The sequence below is a fragment of the Egretta garzetta genome, unplaced genomic scaffold, assembly GCF_000687185.1.
Source record: "Egretta garzetta isolate BGI_Z169 unplaced genomic scaffold, ASM68718v1 scaffold465, whole genome shotgun sequence".
Taxonomy (NCBI): domain Eukaryota; kingdom Metazoa; phylum Chordata; class Aves; order Pelecaniformes; family Ardeidae; genus Egretta; species Egretta garzetta.
Window position 1 is genome coordinate 127,811 of NW_009259680.1, and position 24,699 is coordinate 152,509.

At 35.0% G+C, this 24,699-nt stretch overlaps 1 protein-coding gene across 2 annotated transcripts in view; it reads right to left on the reverse strand.

Moving 5' to 3' along the window:
* The window catches only part of TBC1D23 (TBC1 domain family member 23), a 30,135-nt gene extending 7,549 nt beyond the window's left edge, over positions 1-22,586 (reverse strand). Inside the window, exons 1-17 of one of the 2 annotated variants that reach the window (XM_035894023.1) lie at positions 22,140-22,586; positions 21,363-21,484; positions 18,967-19,097; positions 18,118-18,229; positions 17,787-17,892; positions 14,888-15,092; positions 12,062-12,185; positions 9,734-9,858; positions 9,579-9,622; positions 8,561-8,664; positions 7,650-7,772; positions 6,567-6,659; positions 4,281-4,451; positions 4,027-4,069; positions 3,189-3,298; positions 2,373-2,515; positions 1,135-1,179 (exon numbers count right to left, since the gene is read on the reverse strand). In XM_035894023.1, the coding sequence (XP_035749916.1) occupies positions 1,135-1,179; positions 2,373-2,515; positions 3,189-3,298; positions 4,027-4,069; positions 4,281-4,451; positions 6,567-6,659; positions 7,650-7,772; positions 8,561-8,664; positions 9,579-9,622; positions 9,734-9,858; positions 12,062-12,185; positions 14,888-15,092; positions 17,787-17,892; positions 18,118-18,229; positions 18,967-19,097; positions 21,363-21,440 (1,757 nt within the window). In that variant the 5' untranslated portion in view covers positions 21,441-21,484; positions 22,140-22,586. The remainder of the gene's footprint in view (positions 1-1,134; positions 1,180-2,372; positions 2,516-3,188; positions 3,299-4,026; positions 4,070-4,280; positions 4,452-6,566; positions 6,660-7,649; positions 7,773-8,560; positions 8,665-9,578; positions 9,623-9,733; positions 9,859-12,061; positions 12,186-14,887; positions 15,093-17,786; positions 17,893-18,117; positions 18,230-18,966; positions 19,098-21,362; positions 21,485-22,139) is intronic. The other variant, XM_009638540.2, reaches the window with a different exon arrangement.
* Between the last annotated feature and the right edge of the window lie 2,113 nt (positions 22,587-24,699).

Sequence of the window (24,699 nt, forward strand, 5' to 3'; positions counted from 1 at the left end):
CGCCATGTGTTTTAAGTCGGAATTTTAACACTTCCTTACAATATTCTAAAAACTCATTTACAAGTTGTGGGGATAATTCCCCATAATCTTTAGGATTTCTAAATTAACAAAATGTATGAAGTGCTTTTTTTTTTTTTTTAAAGAATACTGGTTAACATTATTGTTGGTTTTGCTCACACAACACCATTCTGTAACGCTTATGGGTAAATCCTATCTCAAAGTATGTGCAAACTACTTGAAAGAAGAATTGGTCCAAGATCCTTGAAAACCCAAACAGCATTTTAAATCTTCATCAATTCTTCCAGCACCATTCTTCATGCTTTTCAGTCTACGAGGGTCAAAAGCTATAACAGAGTTCCTAAAGTATGACCAAAGTTCCAAAGTCATTACGCATGAGCTGTCCTTCATTTATCGCAAGTAATTTTATATAACCTCAATTCACAATTTTTATTTCTGAAATAATTATCAGGCAATAAATCTGAGACAAATCCGAAGGGACTCCAGATTTGTGTGAAACGTGGTAGTTATGTGAACAAGAGGAAGGAGAGTTGCAAGGCATATTTACTTATTAACTCAGCGTTTTTCTTTTCCCAGTAATAAGCACCTCTGTTTCTATCAGCGTGTTCTATCACCATGTGATGAGAAGCATAAAAATTCCAGATTTCCAGACAGAATTTCCATACGGGTTCCCTGTTACATGTAAGCTGATGATGTTTTATGAATAGTTTATAACAAGTCCTTTTCATAGTCATAGTCTCTCTTATTAAAACCTTAAGCCACAATTTGTTCAGTAATTGCTCCTAATGTCTTTCACTAGTGCATGTCACTAATAACATGTACATAGGAAATGACAAGCAAAAAAAAATTTCCATAAAAAGCAACAGTAAGGAAGAGAACAGAAATAAGAAAGCAGAAACTAAGAGAAGAAAGCACTGCCAATACATTCTTTTCCTTCCTCTAGTCCCCTGACCAGTACTTGTAAAAACCAATAGCTTTAATATATTCAAAACCCCTAAATTAATACAAAAATGTGTGAGCAATTTTGTCAGTGTAACCAATGCTTACAAATATTGCGATGCCATGCTAAATACGACAAAGGTGGTTTTAGTCAGACTGCTTAATTATCAAGCTTACCGCTCCAGGCTTGCTCTGTCTGGCCAGGGAATATTGAAAGGTATTCTATAGTACATTGGGGCAGAGGACAGAACAAAAGAATTAAAAAAAAAAGTTTAAAGGAAAAATCTATATAAATAATTGAAATGCTCTATATTGGCAATGTATCTTCTTCAAGGAGGATGCTTGTAAATAAAAGCAATGCTTCATGACAGCTAGCCAGGAGGTAGAGAAACATTTGTAAAAATTCTACTGAAAGATGCATTTTTCATGCTATGTATGGCTTACATATAAGCCTTACCTGAATTCTTCACAAAACAAAAGCTACTACCAAGTGCTATTTAAGTATTTTTTGCCTCTAATTGTGAAACAATAATAATTAAAACCAAATAATTTTCCAACACAAAAAGCAGCAACAATCTGTACATTTTGATTAGGTACAAGACTACTAAAAACTAATGTTTGTTTGACATGTATTTTAAATCCTGCTATCAAAAAATCACTAGTTCTCTAAGATTCTTGAATACCAATGTCTTAGCAACATACAACTCCAAAGGCTGCATTTTAAAGAATTCTAAAACAGGCTATTCAATTAAAGCTTTGACAGATGAAAGCTGTTATGCTTTTACCTAGTTAAGAGAAGTATTTGGAATGATGACTTCTAACTTTGAAAGCATCTTTTTAACATGTTTGCACATTCTCGTTCCCAGCTCTACTTGAAGATACAAAAAATGAACAAGAGTGGATTCTGGGTTTGAAAAGCAGCTTTACATCAGGCCTCGAAAAATCAACATCTTCAAAAAAAAACCTAACCTCAACTTGACAAGATGGGATAGTAAAAAGACCAAAACAGAACAAAACCAACCAACCAAAAAATCCCATTCAGAATTCCTCTCATTCACCCATTCTATTAGAGCCAGGATGAGGAGGAACTGAAATAAAAGTGAAATCATTCTTGACTTCTAGACCGAATACAGAACTGACACAGTATAAGTCAAACTAACCATGCAGTGACAAATTCTAGATAAATGTTAAAGAGAAAAGGCTGCTCACACTGGCCTTGCAATACTAAGGCAGCACAGTAGGCTTACTGTGTCATGATAAAATTGTGAGGCAGGTAGGGGTAGGAAATCTAAAAGCTGAAACTGGAAGATAACTTTTTTCCCTAATTAGCACAGTCTTCACATTTACAGAATAGCCACCTGAAATGCAAAGTCCTTTTATCACTGCTAATCCACAGTGAGATATAAATGACGTACCTGTCCACTGGAGTAGATGTATTTTCAATAAAACTAATAACTTTTTCTTTCACATTCACAGATTTAGTCTTCAAAGCAACCGTCATTTTGTTCACCAGGGACTTCACTCCTTTTCCATCACTCGAACCGTTAGGAGAATCACCCTATGAAAGTACCTCCTCTCAGGATTAATCATATAAGAATAATGTTGTTTCATCTCTAGTTTGTTAAGAAAGAAAACAGACTACAAAATAGTAATATTCTACTTTTTTGTACTCAGTAGAACATTAATTACAGCATTAAGTATTCTTTTAGAGTTCTATCAAATTACAGCAATGATATGTGTCTGAGGTAAAGGTAATCCAAGAAAGATGATCCAATAAAGCAAGCTTAACAAACCTTATCACTGAGCACTACAAAAATCTAGAGAGTAAGGAATTCTATTAATGATAAATTGTATTCAAATTAAAAGCCAAATTCTACGTACAAATCAGCTGTAGAAAAGAGATGATTTTGAGCTTTCCCATGAAACCGTATGCCAGTTTTATAGTAATTTATTCCCAGAGCGAAGAAGAGCCAGGAAAAGGATTATCCATTACATATATTCTGCTGGAGAAAGACTACAGCAAGTTCTCTACAAGCTCTTCCTCTGAAGAGGATAAAAAGGTTTAGGTTGCCGCCAACTAAACGCTGAATTTGAAATTAAACACACAACTGAAAACAATCACAACTTGCAGTAATGCATTTTACAGAACAGAGTGAGGAATATGAAGAAAAAAATTCAGTACACCTGGGGCTCCCATCCCACTACACCACTTGAGCTTAAAATTCACTTACATCAACAGAGGAGTTTATGCTGCTTCTTGAGCCTGAGGTACTAGCAATCCAGTGGCCATATCCATTTTCTGGTCCTTCCACATTGATATCTGCTAAGTGTTGCTGGAGGGCTGTTAAAAGGCCATTAAAAAACGTTCAGAATTACACTGGAATTAGTCTGTTGATGAAAATACTGTCTATTCAAGACTATAATCAGTAACAATTTTTGCTCAACATGATTTAATAAAACAGATACATTCAGGTACTGCCATATTCATCCCTGGATTTTTTTCTCCAGTAGCACAAAGGCGTTAGGATAATCTTTATGTTAGTAAAGAAAACAGTTAAAATACAGCAGCAACTAAAAGTAAATCACTACTTTGATCCTAAAGATAGCTGTTATGACACTGCACGTATTGACTAGTAATGCCTCTGTACTCATATTGTATAGCACAGATCTCTCCACTGCTGCAGAGCTTGATTGATTCCAGCAACATAAACTGCAGAATTATGAACTGATGATTTAAGAAAACACAACAATTAACAGTAATTATGAAGTAGCATCTTCATATGGATCTGCAATCTACTGAGGCTAAACATCAAGAATGACAAGTTAGAAGAAAGAGGGAATTTCCCCACTTCCTGTATTAATTTTTCACCATTCAGAAATGTGGGTAAGCCATAACAGTTAACCACAAATGTACAAGTGCAGAGTGTTGACTTGCACAAAACAAAAACCTGATAAATGAGAACTATCTGCCATTCATTCAGATGATTTCTAGCCAAAGCCTAATAAAAATATCAACAGCGTTAAGATACCCAGTTTACTCAAGTTAAAGCTCGTTATTAATAAGCTTACCCATAAATCCTCCTTTGGCAATGCTTACATACTCCTTATTTTTCTGCAACAGAGAAGACATTTTTGGTTGAAGCAAAAATGAATTTTGCAAGCATGGTAATGAAACACTGCTTAATTTCATAAAAACTGTACATTTCAGTAACGTAAAAAACAGGTAAGATTTTAAGGGGAAAATATTTTGCCATTTCATGTCAATGGTATGTGCAGACACACTTTATTTCAAGCTACCAAAATCAACAGCAATTTAGCTGTACCTGTAAGAAGTGTGCTAGCACCATGTTCATATACATATCTTCTTCTTCCCTGCCACTTCCCATGAAGCAGAGATGTTCCCCACCAGCTATGGAGCCAGACTCGATAGATTGTTTTTGTGCTTCTAATAGGGATTTTACAGACTGTGCAAATTCTGATGGGTTTTGAAGCATCTGTGGAACAAACAAACAAAAAGTGCTGTTTGAAACCAATATACTGTAACACAACTTGTGAAAAGATACACACTTTGAAAATGGTTATAATTTGGTGAGCACCAACAAGGCAACATCAGCACTGTACAAGACACACACACACACAGAAAGACAGCCTGACCCAGACCTTGTGCTACGTAACAAACACTGAGAATGGTCCTTTTCTTCCTCACTCCACCTTGCTCTCCGCAGAAAAGAAATGCAACTAACATTTGTTAGTATATTTTTGCAGATACCAAATAATAGTGGAAAGAAATCTTTGCAACATTTGTGTTGCATTAAGCTGGCAATATTGCAGAGGGACTGTTTTCCATATTTACGTATGCTTGAGCACAACATATTCAAACTTTGCAGTTTTGAAACCCTTTAAAATACTTAGAATTTCTAGGTGCCAATACGGTCCTCGTCTTGTCTCGCCGCTAAGCTTTTTCACATTTATTTATCAAGATTTGGAAAAAAAAAATTACAATCGGGAGTACAAGTAGATAACTGGGATTCTTAGTACTCTCAAAAAGTTAAGGCTGTGGTCTCCTGAAGGCCTATTACGCATACAAAACCAATGAGCTGCTATATGAAAGAGATGGAGAAAAAAAGACTTTCTAAATACAGGTGAAGTTTTAAATTGTTCTTGTGGGGAAGGCACTTATTTCAATTAATAAGGCAATATTGACCTGCAACTGAATTTAGGAGGAAAGGTGAAGGGGATGGAGGAATTCTCATTATCTAGCCTTTACACTGGATTAAATGGCAAAGTACAAAATAAGAAGTATACAACCTAGCCATCAGCAAGTCAACCTGAATTTTAATTGGGGTTTTCCTAGAGCCAAATGCAGGTGCTTTATTACATAGGTGCTAAATCTCACTACTTGCTCTATCTAAGACTACCTATAAATGAGACGCATTCCAGAGAGCTTTCTCTATCGCCTCCCCTTAAAGTAAATTGAATGTACGTTGCACATAGAAGCGTATAAAATGCACTGAAGTTCCATTAATGGCTTTTTGTCTCAAAGATTATTCCCTACAGTTTTCCTGGCATTAAACTTCTAAGAACAAAGATTAACCTGCTGACATTCATCCAGCGTGGTTCACGAAGGATCCTAAACCTCCCCTGATGCAACCTGAGGCTGTTTTCTCTTGTCCTAGCACTTGTTACCTAGAAAAAAAGAGACTGACCCCCACCTCACTACAACCTCCTTTCAGGTAGTTGTAGAGACTGATAAGGTCTCTCCTCAGCCTCCTTTTCTCTCCTATATACTTGTGCAAATACTACTGAATAATACATAATTTTAATTAGAGAGGTAAAGATTATAGATGCAGGACTGAGCTTCTTCACTAAGAAAGGTAAAAAAGCACTTTATGCAGTATATACATAGAAATCATTCCATGCAACTTCCATAGACTGATGAAGAGAAACAGTAGAGGGTTAATCTAGAAGTGGAGAATACACTGTAAGCCAGCTGAAGCACAAGTGATTTGGGGAAAAAAGGACAGAGAAAAATATGATTGAATGTTCAGTTAGGAATTCATAATCAAATGGAAACTACAGCAAAATCTTTAATGAAGTAATTAGTCCATAGTACATCTCAGTCCCAAAATTAATGCACTTCCCCTCTCATATTGTATTGCAAAAATTTTAAAGGAGCAACCAAATCCTTTTCAAGACATATGCTCCTTACAAGCAGGCTGTAGTAAGACTGGCTTGGGGGGAGGGGGAAAATGCTACTTGTTGAAATTAGTGAAACCTTTCATTGGAAATTACAATGCTAAAAAGAGATTTCTCCTTCAAGCAGTGTCTAGTCTTTAGCCTGTATGGGTTTCCAGTTCTAAGCAAAGAACAGGAAGTCTGAAATCCCAAATTCTAATGTCATTAAGGACTAAACTTCTCAGTAAAATGATGGTTGCACCAATGTCCTTTAGAGAAGCTGACTTTTAAAACCTCATCACAGAGCTAGACACTGCAGTCCACAGACTAGAGGCTATACTAAGGATAATTTATTTTTCAAGACAGACATTTCTATCTCCTTCTATTTAACTTAGGATTCAAAAAATCAATAAAGAAACAAAAAGCATACAAACCAAATCAGAATCCAAATGAAATGCTGTTGATAGGTGCCCAGCATTATATTGCTCTGCAGGACGACAATCCACTACAAAGAACCTTACTCCTTCCTGAAAGAGAAAGATTTTGCCTGTTACAAAATTTTTAAATCTTGTAATTATTAATAAGAAAGTACATAATTAAATTATATTTTAATATAAATTCCAATACTACAGGAAGCCCTCAAAGGGGCTAACAGCCATCAGAAAATCTTATTTCATTTGATTAATCTGAACTTCTACAGTTACCAGACCACTAACAGTATTCTAACAGTGATTTCCCATTAATACATCAGCTTCCACATTGGAAAGGATCACCCAAGTGCAATATACAGTGTAATTACTTCACCTCTGTTGAGAAGAAATATAGTGGGTATGAGGGCACACATCAACAAGCATCAGAAGCGACAACTTTGAAGTCCCAATCTAACAGTCCATTACTACTCAGCACAGCACATAAGGAGGGGGGGGGGAGTATGCATGATGAAACTGGGGCCTGGAAACTGCTACAAAAAGCCAGTAGTCAATAAGAAACACTGTAATCTAGATACATGGGTAATCACGTACTGGTCTCAAATACTCTAGGTGAAGTCTCTGCATCTAGGTATGCCTGCAATTAACTGTACTAGCCTGAATCAGTTTTTTTGTTTGTTTCTTTAAACCTTCCATTGACATAAGGCAGATATTTCATAATGGCATTCTTCTCAAAGGTACTGAGTAGTGGGTTTTAAATTTTCCTCTACAATAGCTACATTTGGAAAGGAGTTCAAATTAGTGAAATACTACTTTAAGTTCCTACTCCACAGATTCAAATCAGCTGTATTAAGTTCCCCCTGTGCTGTAGATCTAGTTGCTACAGCACAAATGCATTGCAGTCAGCAGATCATTTACAAGGGAGACAACTTCAAGACAAGAATACTTTCTCCTGAAATAGCAAATATTCATCTGTGTTGTCAGCACTTAAAAATATTTGTGATACACAAAACAGTGATTCTTTTCCTTTTCTATTAATTTGGGGGGGGGAGAGGGAGGGGGGGCAGAAGAGTAATTCAGTATACTGACTCCTTGTTGCTGGTTTGCTTGAAGAATCTCAGACACAGAAACTGCTAGACAGAGAGCCTGGCTCAAGTCTGTGTCATCATCTTTGAGGCCCAGCAAGCTGCTGCCAAAAAGACTGTGGTTGTCCTAATAAGGCAAGAGAGAGAAAAAAAAAAAAGTTAATTGAAGCCATTGTTTTTAGATGTGAAGGCTTAAAGTAAAACTATATCCACCACGCCACAAACATTAAGCCTGATAAATGCGTATCTTGTCCACATGGTCATTAAGTTTTTCATCAACTAAAATTCTTTCTGAAAATCACAGCAAGGCCTGAACTTCCATTACAAACATGCTTGATCACCACTCTGACCATGCCAACATGATGAAATACCTCTGGTTTTTGGTTTTTTGATTGGGTTTTTTTCCCCCCAAAATCTCACATACCTGTCGACACACATCAGAGAAAGCACATATAAGCCAAAGGCGATGACTATCAATCACTTTTAATTCATGAATTCACTGAAGGCAGATATCTTAAGTAAGCAAGAACTGCAAGGACAGTGCAGGTGATGACAGCTTTTATCTCTAGTAACTGACTTTTTCCCTTTTGCTGCTGCAAGTACAGCTAGGACTGCTGTGCAGCCTACTACAACACAATTGTGTCAGCGTGGCATTTTTGCTTCATCAGTTCCTACAAGAACCTGGTTTGCAAAACAAGGTCATCGGTCGTGAAGTGAGAATATGGCAGTGAACCTTCTCTCTAACATGTTTCACTTAACCTTAGCTTCCAACGATCCTATCAGTAAATATCACTAGACTAACAACACAATAAAATTGTTTAAAAATACATCACAATGAAATATTCAAAGTTACTGACAGCAGGAGCTTAAACAGTCACCAAAAAGAAGAGAATTTCAAAATGACTTTGTTATTACCTTCCTGAAAGAAGCTGGAGTTTTGCTACAGTAATATTGTGCCAAAGAGAAGAGATCTTCTATGTCCTCTAAATCGAGATTGGCTGGTGAAGTTTCTAAGAATTCTGAGATATACAAACAACATAAATGCACCATTATTTCAGACGTAGAAAAGAAGCACCATACATCTTTTCACATCATAAAATAACTTATTTTATAAGACATAACACAACTGAGTTTACTGATTAAACATGAATGTTGATTCACTCTCCAGGTGGAAGAAGATAGAGGAAATACTCCTTATCCATAAGAAACCTATGCTACTTGCTGGAAGTTCAAATCTAGTCTGCAAATTATTTTTTACCACACTCTTACCTCTCTATAGTTTTAGCTTTCAGTTTTAATACTAAGTCAGCTGCCTTTTCTAAAACGGGCTGAACAAGAGAATCCTCTAAAGCAGAGTACTTAATCAGCAGTACTATTATATGTCCAGGATGGTACAAGGGTGTTCTGCAGTATATGGCAAAGACATAAAATTCCAAGCACCCTCATTTTTAACTACCAGGAGATTATTAAGTGAAAAACAAATACAAAGGCAGGTGAAATAGGCTCACAAGAAGTTTAGTGTAATTACTATAAAAAACACAAGCGGGTAACACAAGAACAATGAATTAGGCTCATATCAAGAACATACAAAGACAATCTAGAAAATGCAACAAGTGCAGTAGATTTAAAGAAGTATTATTCTTAAAGCTACTACTTTGGGCTTAGAAACATGGTGATTGTTTCAAGTACTCTAAACCGAAGTATAAAACTAGGTGTGGGAGTGCTAAAAGGAAACACAAGAAAAGAATGTTAAGGACGGCAAATGTGATGCAGCAAAAGAAGAGTAAGAAAGGAATTAGTGGGTGAGAGGATTCATTGAGAAAATCACAGGGAAATAAATAATTCAGTTATTTAGTAATTAAAAATAATAATCAATGGGGATTATACTACATGGTAAATATTTCACTAGCAGCTGTGTAACAGAAATACTTACTTATCATTTCTTCTTTATCTGATTCTTGTGCTAAGATAACGTCTCTGAAAACAGTAAAGTCACAGACATACATTAAGTCAGTAAAACCAAAATGAAACAAAAGTGGATTAAAACTGTCAGCAAGGAATGTCCTAGAGAATTAACTATACACTTACTTTGCATTGACAAGGATGATTAACATTAAGAAATAAATAAAGAATGGATCTGCTTGTTGTAGATATCCATCCCATATTGCCTGAGTGACTTCATCTGAACAGTAATACGAGAAGAGGCTTCCAAGCTAAAAATATGAAAAATAGCATGAGAAAAAGCAATAGCCAGGAACAATCTTATCAGGACAACATTTTAAACAGATAGATACCTAAAGGAAAATAAAATAGCGAAAAGAAAATAAAACCAACAAAATTATGTTAAAATATACATTTGCACCATGTATTGAAGGATGGTTCTACCCTCAAAAACTTTTTATGGAAACAGTGTAGTACTGCTACACATTATCTGTGAATAAATATGCCTACTGTGAAGGCAAAATCAGCTGCACATTGTCAGTCTTGCAAATTCAGACAGAGATAACACAATCAGGCTGGAATACTGTTTAGCTCATAGCCACTGCTAAATACCAATTATACCAACAAGACAATAAGAAGAGAATATATTTACTCAACCAGCTTAACAAAGAGGACTTTGAAAGGATTCTGTAAACAACATTATTTTTATTTTTCACAGTAGAACAAAGCTAATTGAACATGGTTGCATGTCAGTTTGACATCACTTACTTTACATTATGGTGCTTTATGGCTAAGTAATTAAATGTTTGCAAGCACAGAAAATTTTCATTACATTTTAACAAACTCTTTGCCTGTTCCCATTTAAAAATATATCCCCTCTGATATGCAAAGTTCAAAGTGGATAAAAGAAAAGGTAGAAACTTTCTTTTCATACATGCCAGAAAATATTTGCAATCACACCCAACTCAAATGCATACCAGCTGGCTTCACTGGAGTCTGACCGAACTTGCTGATGCATACAAATTCTGTATCAACAGAGCTACAGCTTTCAAAAGCTCAGTATCTGTTTATAAACATTATCGTGGAACATCTCAGCACTTCCTAGTACACTTCTATAATAAAAGTTAAGATCTATCCAATTCTGAGTGAAATGCAACTGAAGACGAAATGTCCCTGAAGGAGACAGTGACAGGACTCTGAGTGTTACTTATGTATTTCTACACATTAGAAATACCTCTATATAGACTAAGTTTTTTGACAGATGAAACAGGGAATTTTAATGTAATCTTGTAATATAAAATGAGGCTTAAGATTTTTTTCTAAGATTCTACACCAGAAAGCATGACACTGAGGACTAGCAGCTACACCAGCTCATTTCCCTACCTCCTTTCAAAGGGAAGATTTTTTTTCCTAATAAATCACTAAACTTTTAATAAACAACTTCAAAAACATTTATATTTACTAAGGAAAATTATATCTAAAAAAAAGGGAGGCTCAGTAGTAAAAAAAGACCCGATTCCTCTTTTGAAGGTTGACAACTGGCAAAAGGCAGATTTTGAGAATACTAAAATTATTCCTGGACACATTTGACTATTAAAATTGGTAACAGCCTAAAAAAATCTTCTTTAAAAAAAAAACCAAAACCAAACAAATGCAGACATCGCAATTTACTAATTAATTTCAGTCTTCTTTCTTTAACTGAAAGTAATGGAGTTACAAAAAATTTTACAAAGCCAATGGGTATGGAAGAAGAGGTTAGAAGAGTTCATGGGTCATAAAGTCTTCTTCATTAATTTACAGACTTTGCCTCTGCAAGCACTGCACCATAATTTTGTATTGCATATACTAAGTAGCACTGAAACATGAGAATTTTGCTGCTTTATGTTGTAGTCCTGCTATACAAACTTTACAAAAAATGACTGAGGTAAGCATCTTTATAAATATCCCCAACTTGAGGCAGTTTTGAAGTTAAAGTGAGGAGGAAGTGACCAACATTTGACGAGCTGTAAAACATATGTGCCTAAATTCTAAAAGGCATAGCCCCATATGAGGCAGTCAAATATATCTGTTAGCACGGAGGTTTTCAAAACGATCAGTAATGTGACTTTAAAAAGGACCATTATGCTGATGTTTATCCATATCTACAACCATATAGCTGCCCACTATAAAAAACTAACATCACAGCTTCTTACTTTTTTAGTCTGTCATTTGCTCTAGCTCTTACTGATTCCAAGTATTTCCTAACACCAGTGGCTCAATTAACATCCAGTACAATAAAAACGTGACATTAACAAGATCTCATACCTTATGTTAAACAACCTTAGACAAAAAACCTACACTACATTAAAGCATGCCATTTATTTCAATATATGCAGTTCTAATCTCTTGTACTACTATTCCATAAACTGGCAACATGTACTTAAATTTTAACATAAATTTATTTTTCATTATGTTTCCCTACTTTCACTTTATTACCCAGTTGAGTGCATATGAGTCTGGAGTCATCTTCTTAGTATCAAGAAAGGAGCAGAGTTCAGGCTCGTGGTACTGAAGCAGCAGCCTAAATAGATGAAATGGTCTTCCCTTCATAAAACAATCCCTACAAAGTAGCAGTGAAAATAATCATAAACCTGCTGGTAATATTCCAGTTGTCAGACTTACAGTAGCAATTCTGTATTAGTTGTAATTATGTAATTTCCTATATATCCTTTAATTCACAGGGACTGATCATGAAGTCAATGTACCTCAAAAGTTAAAAAAACCAAAACAAACCAAAAAACAACCCCACCAAAACAATAAAAACCCCACAAACACTGAAAACCCCACTAATTAATAAGGGCGGAGAAAGAATGAAATACCATCAATACTTCATAAAGTATATAATACAGAAGTATTTAAAACAGATTTAAATATCAAACCAAGGCTAGCATGGTATCAATATTGTTAACTAAAAATAGAATTAAAAAATATAAATCATGCTAATATGACAGCCAAAGGAAATTTAAGAGATGGGTATTTCATACACGAGTAACAATTAAATGTCAATTCTTCAAGCAGGAAGTAAAGGAGTACTTAAAATGAAGAAACAGATATTTAAAGACATTAGGAACAAATCTCAAGTGTTTAAAAACTTAAGTAGATTTATGTGAAACTTGACAAACAGATCTCCAAACACAATTGTCAGCCTAACTTTCTTAATCCAGGGTATGTCTATGGTGGTGAAATAGAAACATTTACAGTCAATTAAACACGGGGTTTCTTTTTTGGAATTATGACAAGAACACTGACTTCCCATTAAGTTAACAGGGCAAGAAGTGTGAAAAGAAGAAAAATATTCTATTAATGAATTTAGCATAAGAATCTAGACTTGCAAATTACTTTGTTTGAATGGTTAATAGCATCAGTTATTCCAGTCAGTCATTTTTTACCACCTTCTAACATTAAGAATATACCCCAAAATAGCTTTAAAAAGAATCCTTCCACATTTCTACTGACAGTGAACAACCTTGTTCAGACATTTTTCTTAACTGTTTTGCTCAGTAATTTTTTACTTCTGGTACCTGTTGTAGTAATCAACCCTTATGAAAATAATTTTTTTTTTTTAACCAAAAAAAAGGTAGCTATTTTCTACCCTCTGTTAGAGGTAACATCGATGTAATGTAAGCAGATGTAACGCACTTTTCTTACATGGTCCCTGGGAGGAGACACACTTCCATTATCCACTTCGAGCTTTTTACTTAGTTTATGACCTTATAAGTTCTCACACAAATAATTGTCTATTCAACTGCATATCTGAAATGGTGTTTTCTTCTACTTATGGCCAAAACAAAGAATACTAATGACCTAGGACTTCCAAATTAACTGTTTGTTAATTTCGTATAGTTCAGAAAACTCACCATTCTAGAGGAAAGCCAGGAGGGAAAGAAAGAGAGGGATCCACAGGATACTTTATACCAAAAGCCTTGAGAGTAACAGCATTTTGAAGGAAAAAATAGCAAAACCTCTCACATCTAAAATAGCCTATTATGTTTTGGGTTTTTTTCCCTCATACTTCCTTTGGCTTGCTAGAGATGCTCTTTCAATAAAAGTCCAACATATAATATGGTACAACAGATTATGCTGTACATTTCCCTCACCTGTTGCCAATATTTTGTTTGAATAAATTCCCAATAAATATTTCATGATAGTCACAAAACATGTGAAAATGTGAATAAAAAGTGTATCATTTAAAAAACAAAAAAAGAAAAAAGTTAAAAATGAAACTTTTATCACATAGCAATGATGGTCCAGCAGTCAAATGTCAAATCGAGAGCAAACTGACCTAAGTGGAGATTTGCAAGTCTACTGTAAATTGTCTTTCTATGCCTTTCATTCTCCCATTGGGGGGGAAAAAAAAAAAAAGAAAAGAAAAAAGAAAACAGTCTACACCTTGTTGTAGCACCACCTAGGTTCTTAGAGAGAAACTCAAATACAAGACGCTCGACAGCTTTCTGTGGCTGAAAATACATGAGTTATGTGACCATAATGCCTTTATCCCCAAACAGTTCACAATCAGAAATGGACACAAGCTGAGTCAAGTGACAGGACCTATAAATGCTTCCTGCCACAACACCAAACATGCATTTTTCATATTATGGGCACACACCCAGTAGCTGGGCCAGAATCTCCTCCCTAGGGAATCAGACTTAGGTCTTTAATTACAGACTATCCATATATTATTTCATAAAGTTTTAACTAGAAGACCCTGTAGCCTTGCTGGAGTGTCACGGTGTTACTCCAACATATATAAAAATTATTTTACTAAGAACACCTATGTAGCAGCATGAAAAGATCCAATTTAATATATTTCTATATAAAAAAAAAAATATTTCAGTCCCAACTGAATAAAATATCAACTACTTCTAAATAGATTTTGAGACTTAGCGCTTATGAAGTACCTTGAAGTGATAGTGTAGAAGCATTTTAGATATAAAAAACACTAGGAAAAGAAAGAAAACAATGCTTTCACATAAAATGTATGAATTACATAGTTCCTAAACAGCTATTTTTGACATTTCATGAAAGAATAGTTGTTCTTTAAAAAAGACATCAAGTCTACATCAGTCATGTGCTAACTCTTTACACCTTAAACAAACTCAATCACTTCCTAGACTTCAAACCAACATGTACTGAAAGATGTTTCAATCCATTATCATATGAAGGAATCTGACAACTTTGCTAAAAACAGTGCTATTCTAGCTGAAACCAACATGCACATCCTTTCAGAAATTACTTTTATAGGCAAAAGAAACAGAGTTTTACCTTGGAATGAATTTATTCATGATAGCATAAAAGGAGTTGTACAAATCACTGCGTGGCAAACGAAGGTGCACCAGAGGTTTGAGTAAGTGTATCCAGCCAAGGCAAGAACTGTATTTAACATTGCGTGATTTACAATAAAAAGTAATAACAGACTCAATATCCAGAAGTAATACTGACTTTTCCTCTTCTGGCACTGACAACTGGTCTGAAATAGACACAGCAATATAAACTGTATTAATGGCCTTTCAAAGAAATTTAATTAGGTTATTTCATAGCACAATTGCACCAATAAGAACTGCTTGGGGGAAAAAAAAAAGCAAACAGACAAAAACCTAGCAGCTTGGACTAAATGCTTACATAAAGGCATCCCAAAAGGCATCAAAACACAAGTGATTTTATAAGCCCAGTAAGATAAGGCATTTAAAATATCACAACAACTGGATTAAAGAAGTTTAGGTTTTCCCGTATCTGTATAAAACAAAGAGGTGGATTCTTTTAATGCACAGAGTGCCTCTCTTCCATTTCTAGTTGATGTGCTTAGCACATAACTTATGCTCAACTCTACAACAAATTAATTTGAATTTCAACACAAATCAGCCCATAACGCATACCTCCAATTCCTCAAAAGCCCACTGGCGTGCAAATTTATGAAAATCATAGTTTGAAATCAGCTAGGCTTACAGACTTGAATTTTAGTATTATCATATAAATGACATTTTTAATCTCTACTTCAAAGTAATTTTCCTAACAATAGTTTAAATTTGGGTTTGTTAGGGTAACTATGAAAAGAGAAATTTACTTTATTACTTACAACTATACCTGGCTTTTAAATTCAATTTGGTACTGTTGCTAATCAGAAGATACACTAACCATGAACATATATAATCTTTCATATAAACGTAGTACATTGTTTCAAATTCTTACGAATGGTGTAAGGTACTGAAAAGTAAAGATGACCCCTATTTCACGACAGACTAATTCTGAATCCATAATACATACTGTTGCATTTGGATGAAAATTGGCACAAAAATTTGGTACAAAACCAGTTCTGCAATTAAGGTAGCAAGCTAAACACTTCTTAAATACTGTCATTACTGAGTTTGATGTGTACACAAAGTTAGGTTTTCATTAGTTCCAAAGCATCTTTCTGCACAGACTCTTACTTAAAAGGCTGACAACACTTCAGAAGTAGTACTGGCATCCACCCCACTTGAGGTAATGAATCTAAGACATGCTGAAATATGTCAACACTATACCCCAAATGATGCCTTCCTCCATGTGATGAAATAACTACCTAGCTTACTTACAGTTAAATATACAGTATTTATTATACTGGTTGTAGTGAAGCCAGACTTCTGTGTAAGTTCATACAATTTTCAATTTAATATTAAACACCTCTAATATTAAATACACTTACGAATTATATGATTTCAGAAATAAATGTGTTTTAATCCACTTAGATTATGTCAATTTTACTATAGCTAAACTGACTTAGAGTCAAAAAAGGAACAATCATGTCATGTCTCTGATAGGGGGAAGACATGCCTATGCACATTAATGCAGTGGCATTAAATTTCTAGTGAAGGTTTTCCCCCCTCAATTACAAGAAGCTCATGAGTCTCAATACTGCTAATGAAAGTTTTTATTACTGAAGTCTTTAATACTTTCCCATCAAAGCCAGTCAATATTTGGCACTTCCTTTCCTCTACCTCTCAGGAAAATAAAATAGTATACAACTCAAATGCCATCTGAAGCTTTACTTTAAATTTGGAGACTACTTGCTTTGCTAAAACATAGAAGCAGAAAGATTTAATCCAATCCAAAACTGAAATCTCTATATAGCCTTCATTCTGAACTAACTTTGTACTTATTACTTTAATCATTTTAATATTGTTACATATTACAAATATTTTGTAATGAAGACAAAAAGGAGAACTAACAGACACTAAAGTGCTTGATTTTGAATGTTATGAATACTAATTGGGATGTTTTGCCATCTTCTAGAAAAGACACTGCGATTAAGTAACACAGGGGAATTTTCCCCCCCTTTCTTTTACAGGACAGAGAGAAGGAAAATAAGCCCTACTAGATTCTAGAACTAGAAAATGTAGAACTGCATTTTAAAAGTAGTAGGTATGTATGTATGCATGCAATAACTCCATTCTCTGCCTTAACTTTCAGCTGTGCAAGAATAAATTAAAGTGTGACAGGTAATAAAACAGAAGATGCCATAAGAAGTATCATCCCAATTTATGAGTCAGCATATTGACTCCATCATCTGATTTTTGATACTGACGTTGTTGCATGGTGTCAGGGATTTGGCCATTTTTGTGATGACTTGCCAACCAGATCTTGTGGCAGCTCCTTACAGACATACTAGAATAGTATTTCCAATGTCCTGGCAGCACCTTGTTTGCACAAACACCACCTTTCATTTTTGCTAAAAACACTATTAAAAAAACACCTTTCAAAAAAATAGTCTTTAAAGTCCAAAATGTTTAATGTATTTCTTCCATTAGAGGTTATACGCATTTTGGTGTTACACCAGCTTTTCAGATTAAGTACCAGTTATTAGACAATTAAAAACTTCATAAAAAAATGAGATTTTTTTCAATTCCGGGAGCTTTCTTCCCATTTGGCTCTGACCATGCAAACTACCACTTCCGAGCTAATACTTTAAACTTCCATGATGTCACCCACCTCAGAGTCAGAGTACAGATAAGATACTACTGTTTTCTTACAAGTTCTTTCTGATTTTCTCTGCCCTCTCATCTTTCTCCTCAAAGCTTCCTCCAAAAAGTAAACATCGATCAGGTTATTTAATTCAAATAACAAAGCCCTAAGACAACTGAGAGTACAGAAGTTTTCACATAGGTGATCTAAATGTAACTGAACTTACCAATTAGCTCTTGGCAATCCTTATGAATTACACTCTGTTCTGGTAGGTCTAAAGAGCCATCCCAGGATGCTAGGCTGTCCCCCTTTCCTACAACATTAAGTGCAATCTGAAAACAAAAAGAGAAAACCCTCTAAACATTTTAGTATCCTCGTGTAGTTACCCAATTATTGAACTCAAAGAAGAGGAACATCCTAAAACTGAATCAACATACATGCATATTAAAATTCCAGTACTACATCTCTTCTGTATAGATGCCTGGTAATTAAATCATTTACCTCAAATCAAACACAACTTGAGTATTTCCTGCTTCTTGATTTAGGCTTGTATTTACCTTCCAGACTTTGGCCCTCAGATCAGCAGGTAACTGCCTTCCTTGAATGATGTTTCTCACAGTTTCAAGATCACAGCCTCCTTCTTCTAGAGCGTCTGCGAGATCTTTTTCCCTATAACAATGATACGTGATGTGTTTGTTAAAAATCAATTATACAATATTTTTCAATGTTTATCTATTAAATAGATGTAGATTGAAGGCAAAACCCACACATATGTAAAAATTTATTATAAGACAATTTGCCAATTACTGAAAATAAATATTTGCAAAGTGTTATTTATTCCTTTATTTTTAAGGCTGCTTGTTCAAGTTTTAATTCCATTCAATTTGCGTATGAGAAAAAAAAATATGTTCAGAGCATTTTCTGTTTGCTTTCATGAAGTGGCAATGTTGCAAAATGTATCATAAGAATGTAAATTTAGTTGTCATTTAGAACTTAAGAGATACATGGCAAATTTTCACACACACACAATGCATTCAAAGCAAACACTACACCTAAATTAGATGGCATAGTTCTTTTAAATAAAATACTACATGACCTAGAAAACAGAAAACTTATTTTAAAGGTTTAGAACAGTCAGCTTTTAACCCCATCTTTCCCTGAAATGGGAAAAGGACCTTTTAGTCAAACTCGTGTTTACTTAACTACAAAGTTCTAGTACCGTAAGTGTAGACGTGTGCACAAGACTGAATTAAAACACACAAAAATGTTAATAATAGTGTAGAAAGTAGCAAAATACACAAATTCACAAGACAGTCAAACAGTAATGATACTTTAAGTTGCCATAGTAAGACAACAAAAGTTCATAAGCATTACAGGTAAGAAGGCACTCATTCACAAATGATTACTTTACAATCTCTCTGATAACTTCTGAAGACTGTTTCAATGGTTCCATGCTGCCAACAATGAGAGAATCACATCTGATGATTTCAGGAATTTCAATACGGTGTAGCACAGCAGTAGCAAAACACCAGCTTCGCTAGAAAAATAGCAATGGCAGTGATACATATGTCCCATAGGCAAAACTTCTCCCCTACCGTATCCTCTTAACTGTTCTCTACTAGCTCTGACATGTGCCTTAAGAGAGGCTTTGCTTCATATACCTGAGGAGTTAAACACACAGCTGGAAGGTTTATAGAATGTGGTTGTTTATTCAGGACAGATATTAAAATGTGAAGATGCAGACCTTGTGAACAACAGGTCTATTTATACATGTGTAATAACAGATTTTAAAGTGTTATCAGTACAATTCTCAATTAATCCCCATGTTATATAGTATGTAGTGAATTCCAAATACTCATGGAAAAAGAATGTCAGCTGTTGAGCTCTGTCTGCTTCTCTAATCTGCATATACCCACAACTAACTCCTTGACATAAAGCTTCTCAAGCTTGGTCTTCAGAAAGCTTAACACTCGAATTTCTGATTTGCTAAATATCACCCTTTTTGATAAACAGATTGAAATTGCAATCCTGTAAGAATGTATGCACAAAGAAAACAATAAGCAATGAGCTAGCCTTACTTAAGACTTCTCAAAGCATTTACAAGTTTGCAGAGTAAGCATTTTCCTCGCATTGGGTCAGCCAGATTCTTTGCCGGTACTTTTTGGTAGCACTTTAAATCTTATTTCGAATATACACTGGGGCACAACTAACAGACTGTTTTCTTCAAGTAATTTTGTGAGTTTGGATGAAAGAAAGAACAGTTTACAAAGAGACTGACTTGCCTTGTTTTCTTATATTTTTAGTATTTAAAAAAAAAAAAATCCCAAGGCCCACTTATTACAGAACTACAGTCTGCATCAGAAATGGGGTGGAAAAAATACACAAGCACACTTGCACATCTGTCATCTATCCTGTTGTCCGGCTGTGTATGTAACAATCAACACTGGAAAAATTAAAACCACTGAATCAGTTAACTCTGAATAAAAATCAAGTATTTCCAGAGCATTTACACAAAAGAGACCTAGCACTCGGCAGAATTCTGAACTCTGGGATGATCTAACTTCAGCTGAAGCCAACACCAAACATCAGCTGAAGAGAGCTAGATGCTCTTAGATACATTGCAGGTTTCTGTGCACAGTATGTACAACAAACATGCTAAAGAGCAACAGCTAGGCCTTGAATTAGAGCAAACAAAATACAATTAGTTGCTATAAATATTATCCAAGTATTAAATAGGCATGTGGAAATGAATGCAGCAGCTGCATGCACATTGTATTTCAGGTAGAAAGGTCTTAAATTGCAATATGTAAATTTGATTTCTATGTCCTCCAAAGGAAAGTATTTTGGGGGAAAAAAAAGGTAATTTAATATATGCAAAACAAGACTTAAAAATGTATCTACACAATTCAGAAACACACCTAGCAAAGAACGTTTCACAGACGCACGAGTACCAATTCTACCAGTTACTCATACCTCATACTCACAGCTTAAAAAGCTGTGCATGGGTCACCACCAAGAGCACCATGTTATCTGCAAATTTGTGCTTCCTGTTTGTTTGATAACGTACTACTACTTGCAAAATCTTCTTCATAAGTACTGTCACCTGCACTTTGTACACCATGAAGATGACAAGCAAATGCTAGCTTTACTACTGCACTGTAAGAATCTGATACACCCATCTCCCACACGAAGAGAGGTAATGCATTACCACACTGAGGTAAAAGAAATAACAGCAGGGGGGTAAAAATTGTGTTACTCTATTTATGATTTAATTAGCTATTCTTTTCCTCCATCAACTCCCAAGACTGTTCGCAGGCTAGAAGTGAGGACTTCTCAGAGATTAAGAAAAATTATTAGAAAATAAGTATTTTGTTCATGCTAACTTGCAAAGTGATTTTGATACTTTAACACATGTCCGCTGTCGGTGTTTTACCTTCTTTCAGTCTGTGCTGTAAATATTCCAGCAAACTGCTAGCAATCTGGATCCTTGCCTTTAATGAGTGAAGATCAGCTAGGAAGCTTTCTGTTCATATGGACAACAACTATTACACTTACTTTGGAAAGAATGCAAGCACTTCTCTTTATAGGCAAACTCCTCCAGACCTGAACATCCTTCTTTCTGCTCTACCATGGCTCTACTGCCTAATTCTAGACACTATTCTAAACTTTGGTTAGTTGTGTACAACTCCAGCCTATACCCAAGCCATGGCCTGAAAGGTCAATTCCAACAAGACATACTGTTCCAAAGGTTATAATGCACAATACTGCTATTAGTGTAGCTGGAGCAAATTTCCATACTTACAAAAGGATCTCTGAAATTCATGCCAGTCCAGTGACATATTATAAACAAGAGGTAACCACCTTCGCGGATACTCAACATGACTTTTTTTTTTAAAGCCAAAACACTTCAGATGCAAGGGCGAGCTGGAGGCAATAAAAAAATTGATCAACTGTTGGGACTTAAGCTTCACTTTTAGGATTTGGGTTTTTTTAAGTACTAATTATTTTCTTTATATATGACTCTGAGGTAGTTGGTAATAATAACTTATAAATACTAAAGAAGAGCTTAAGAAATTGCACGGATGTGAACAGCAGAGAAAAGTTAGTAGGAATTGTTTTGACAAATCACAAATACATAGGAAAACACATATAGTATTAAGAAAACTACAATCAATCAGTAGATTACAATGCCTGGAATGTATCTGCTAAAGTCATTTTGTCTACTCATTTGTTATTAGGAGAGACAGATCCCTTTGAACGGCTTCTTCCAAGTCAAAGTGCATTTTTTGAAAATATGCTTCAAAAGTTTACAGCTTTGATTTGCGATGGGCACACTTCTAATAGAAATTGATTATTTTCACAGCCCAACAGGCATCTTCTACACGTACCAAATTAATTCTCTAAAACGCACTTATCAGTCCAAAACAAGATGATCACTCTTTTTCCATATACACTGAATCTACTACTACATACCTGCCTGTTAAAGATATTACTCAGTGGCCTAAAAGAGAGCTAAAACACATATTCCCACGTAGATTATACCGCTTACCAAACTGCTTCCCATATTCTGACCACTGACCTGATGTTGGCGCAACACTTGAAAAGCTTCTTTGATTATTTTCTCCCACGCTCAGGTGACACGCCACCACACAAGGCTACCACCACTTTCAGTGTAAGAAGCAGTATTTCTTCAACATCTTCACACATCATTCTTATTTTCCCTAAATCAGAAGCAAGGCTGCTACCAGCTGAACCCTTGCCAGGAGCATCATCAGTTTTAGTTTCTACAAAGTCATTGTCTTCTTGGGTATCAAACACATCCAGTCTGCAAGTTTTCATGTATTTCTGATAATTGCAGCGTGCAAAGAGAAAGACAGGCACATATATCGCAACACTACCATCACCATTATGAGGGCTGCCTGTACAAATCCATGTTAGTGCTAGATTTGACTAATTTATTTAATACATTTTTATTATTCTTATTACTAGGAGGGTAGAACTAAACTGCATTTTAAGCAAAGTACTTTAGTTGAAAAAGGTTTATAGCATGCAGTAATTGCAAACAAGCTTTACTTAAAAGAAAACTGGGGAAGTGAACAATGTCTAATATAAATTTATATTTACAGTCATAATTCTACCTTCCCACAGCAAAGAACATAGCTTCTCACCACAGAAAGCCATCTATATAAAAGCTTCTCCCCTCCTCACCAGATACATGCTTTTACTCTGCTTTCTACTTTTAATATAGGATTCTTCGACTACCGGAAAAAAGCCTCAACAAAAGCTATATTAAAGCGAAAGTAACGAGGAGTGTTTGTTCTCTATTGAAAACAAACAAACAAAAATCAATCCCTCACATTAACTTCAAAATATCCATCGTACTCAGAACATCATTGAAAATTCTGGCTTTTGCAATGGAATTTTGGAGAAAAACATTAATCCCCTGATGTTTTTACCTCTATTATTTTCTCAAGTGTGTTAATTCCGCACTTAACTGCAAAAGATTTTTTTGTTTGTATGCTTTCAGAAGACATACCATGGCTCCAAGCACTAATAACCCAGGTTCTGAGCATGGAAAAAATATGCCTGCGCTAGTTTTGTCGCCTTGTTGTCTGAAACAGCTGGAGTGTATTTTGGCACCCATAAGATGAATGATTCCAATGCAAAGTTAAATGCACAGGAACAATTCCATCTGTAGTTACAGTTATATTTAGATAGTTCAGGTCTTAACTTTCAAAGTATAGATCTTAAAATAAAAGCTACTTGATCAAATTCCCTGAAGCTTGAGTACTAAACAAACATCTGCAAAAAGGTTTTAGAAATTAGTTCATGACTGTTTATATCTTTCTCTGTTTGAAAACCTGAACAAGAAAAATTAAGGTCAACTCATTTCTTTCCTTGATAAATGAGCAGAGAAAAAAAATGTAACTTCCAATTACAAACATTTTAACGAATAACAGCCCAGCATGTTTATATCTATACATACTATTGACTAGATGTATTATACTGACTAAATTTTTGGTTAAAATAATCAAATAAGCAGACAAAAAAAAAGAAATTAAGATTTTTACAGCACAGCTTAAAAGCAGCCTGCCTCCTTTGTGTTTCACAGCATTCTCAGCTTTGGACATAGCTATGTCTTCAGGCATCAAATACTGCTGGCAATTTCTCAAATTAATTTTTGAGACTATGCCAAATAGCCAAAGTAAATATTTCATAAAAAATGAGAAAAATGTGTCAGACCTTCCTTGTTTAAATCAAAACTGTTCATAAAATTCCTGTATTTACCGAAGAAAAAGCCGACGATTTCATCTTTCAATAACTCTACATGATACGTTGGGGGGGGGAGGTCTTGTTTTTTTTTTTTATTTATTTTTTAAATTGCATTGTACAGTGACAAATTTCCCTGGTTTTGTTAAACAAAATACCAAACAGTCAGAATGGATGTTGAGGGGTTTAACTCATCATTAGTTTGTGTCCCCACCACCCCCAATCACTTACACCAGCATTGCATGTCAGACTGCCACAGGGAAAATCAAAAGGGCATATTATGTTAATAAGCATGTCTAGATTCTACATACTCAAGGTGCTGTCACAGTCTCTGAACACAAAATTACATCTGCCTTTGAAACCCCCTGCGGAAGTGAATAGAGGACAAGTAATCAGCAGTGCCGTTGTTGTTCCAAACAGAGTTTATATGGTGTACATATCCATCATTTTATGTTTCGGCTGGGTTTTTTTAAATGTGAAATGTTATTGCACAATCCTATATACTTCAAAACTATGATAATGTGGTCATTTACACCAAAAAGCCCATTTGAAAGACATGTTATACTTAGAAAAATAGCCACCATTCAAAAGCATTCAGATATGTACACAAGACAGCAGTTTAAATCAATAACTGAAAAAAAATATTTCACCGAAACTGGCTTTAAAAAAGAAAATAACAAAAAAACCCACAATAAAACCCAAAGCACAGCAACAAAACCAAAATGCCACGTGAAGTTTCTAAACAAGCAATACGGAATACAACTCCATGTTATTCACAGGATACAGCTCTAGGAAGAGGATGTATTTTGGCTTATTAACGTAGCATTGAAGCTTAAACCTCTTGAAATGTTCCCATAAAGACTTACAAA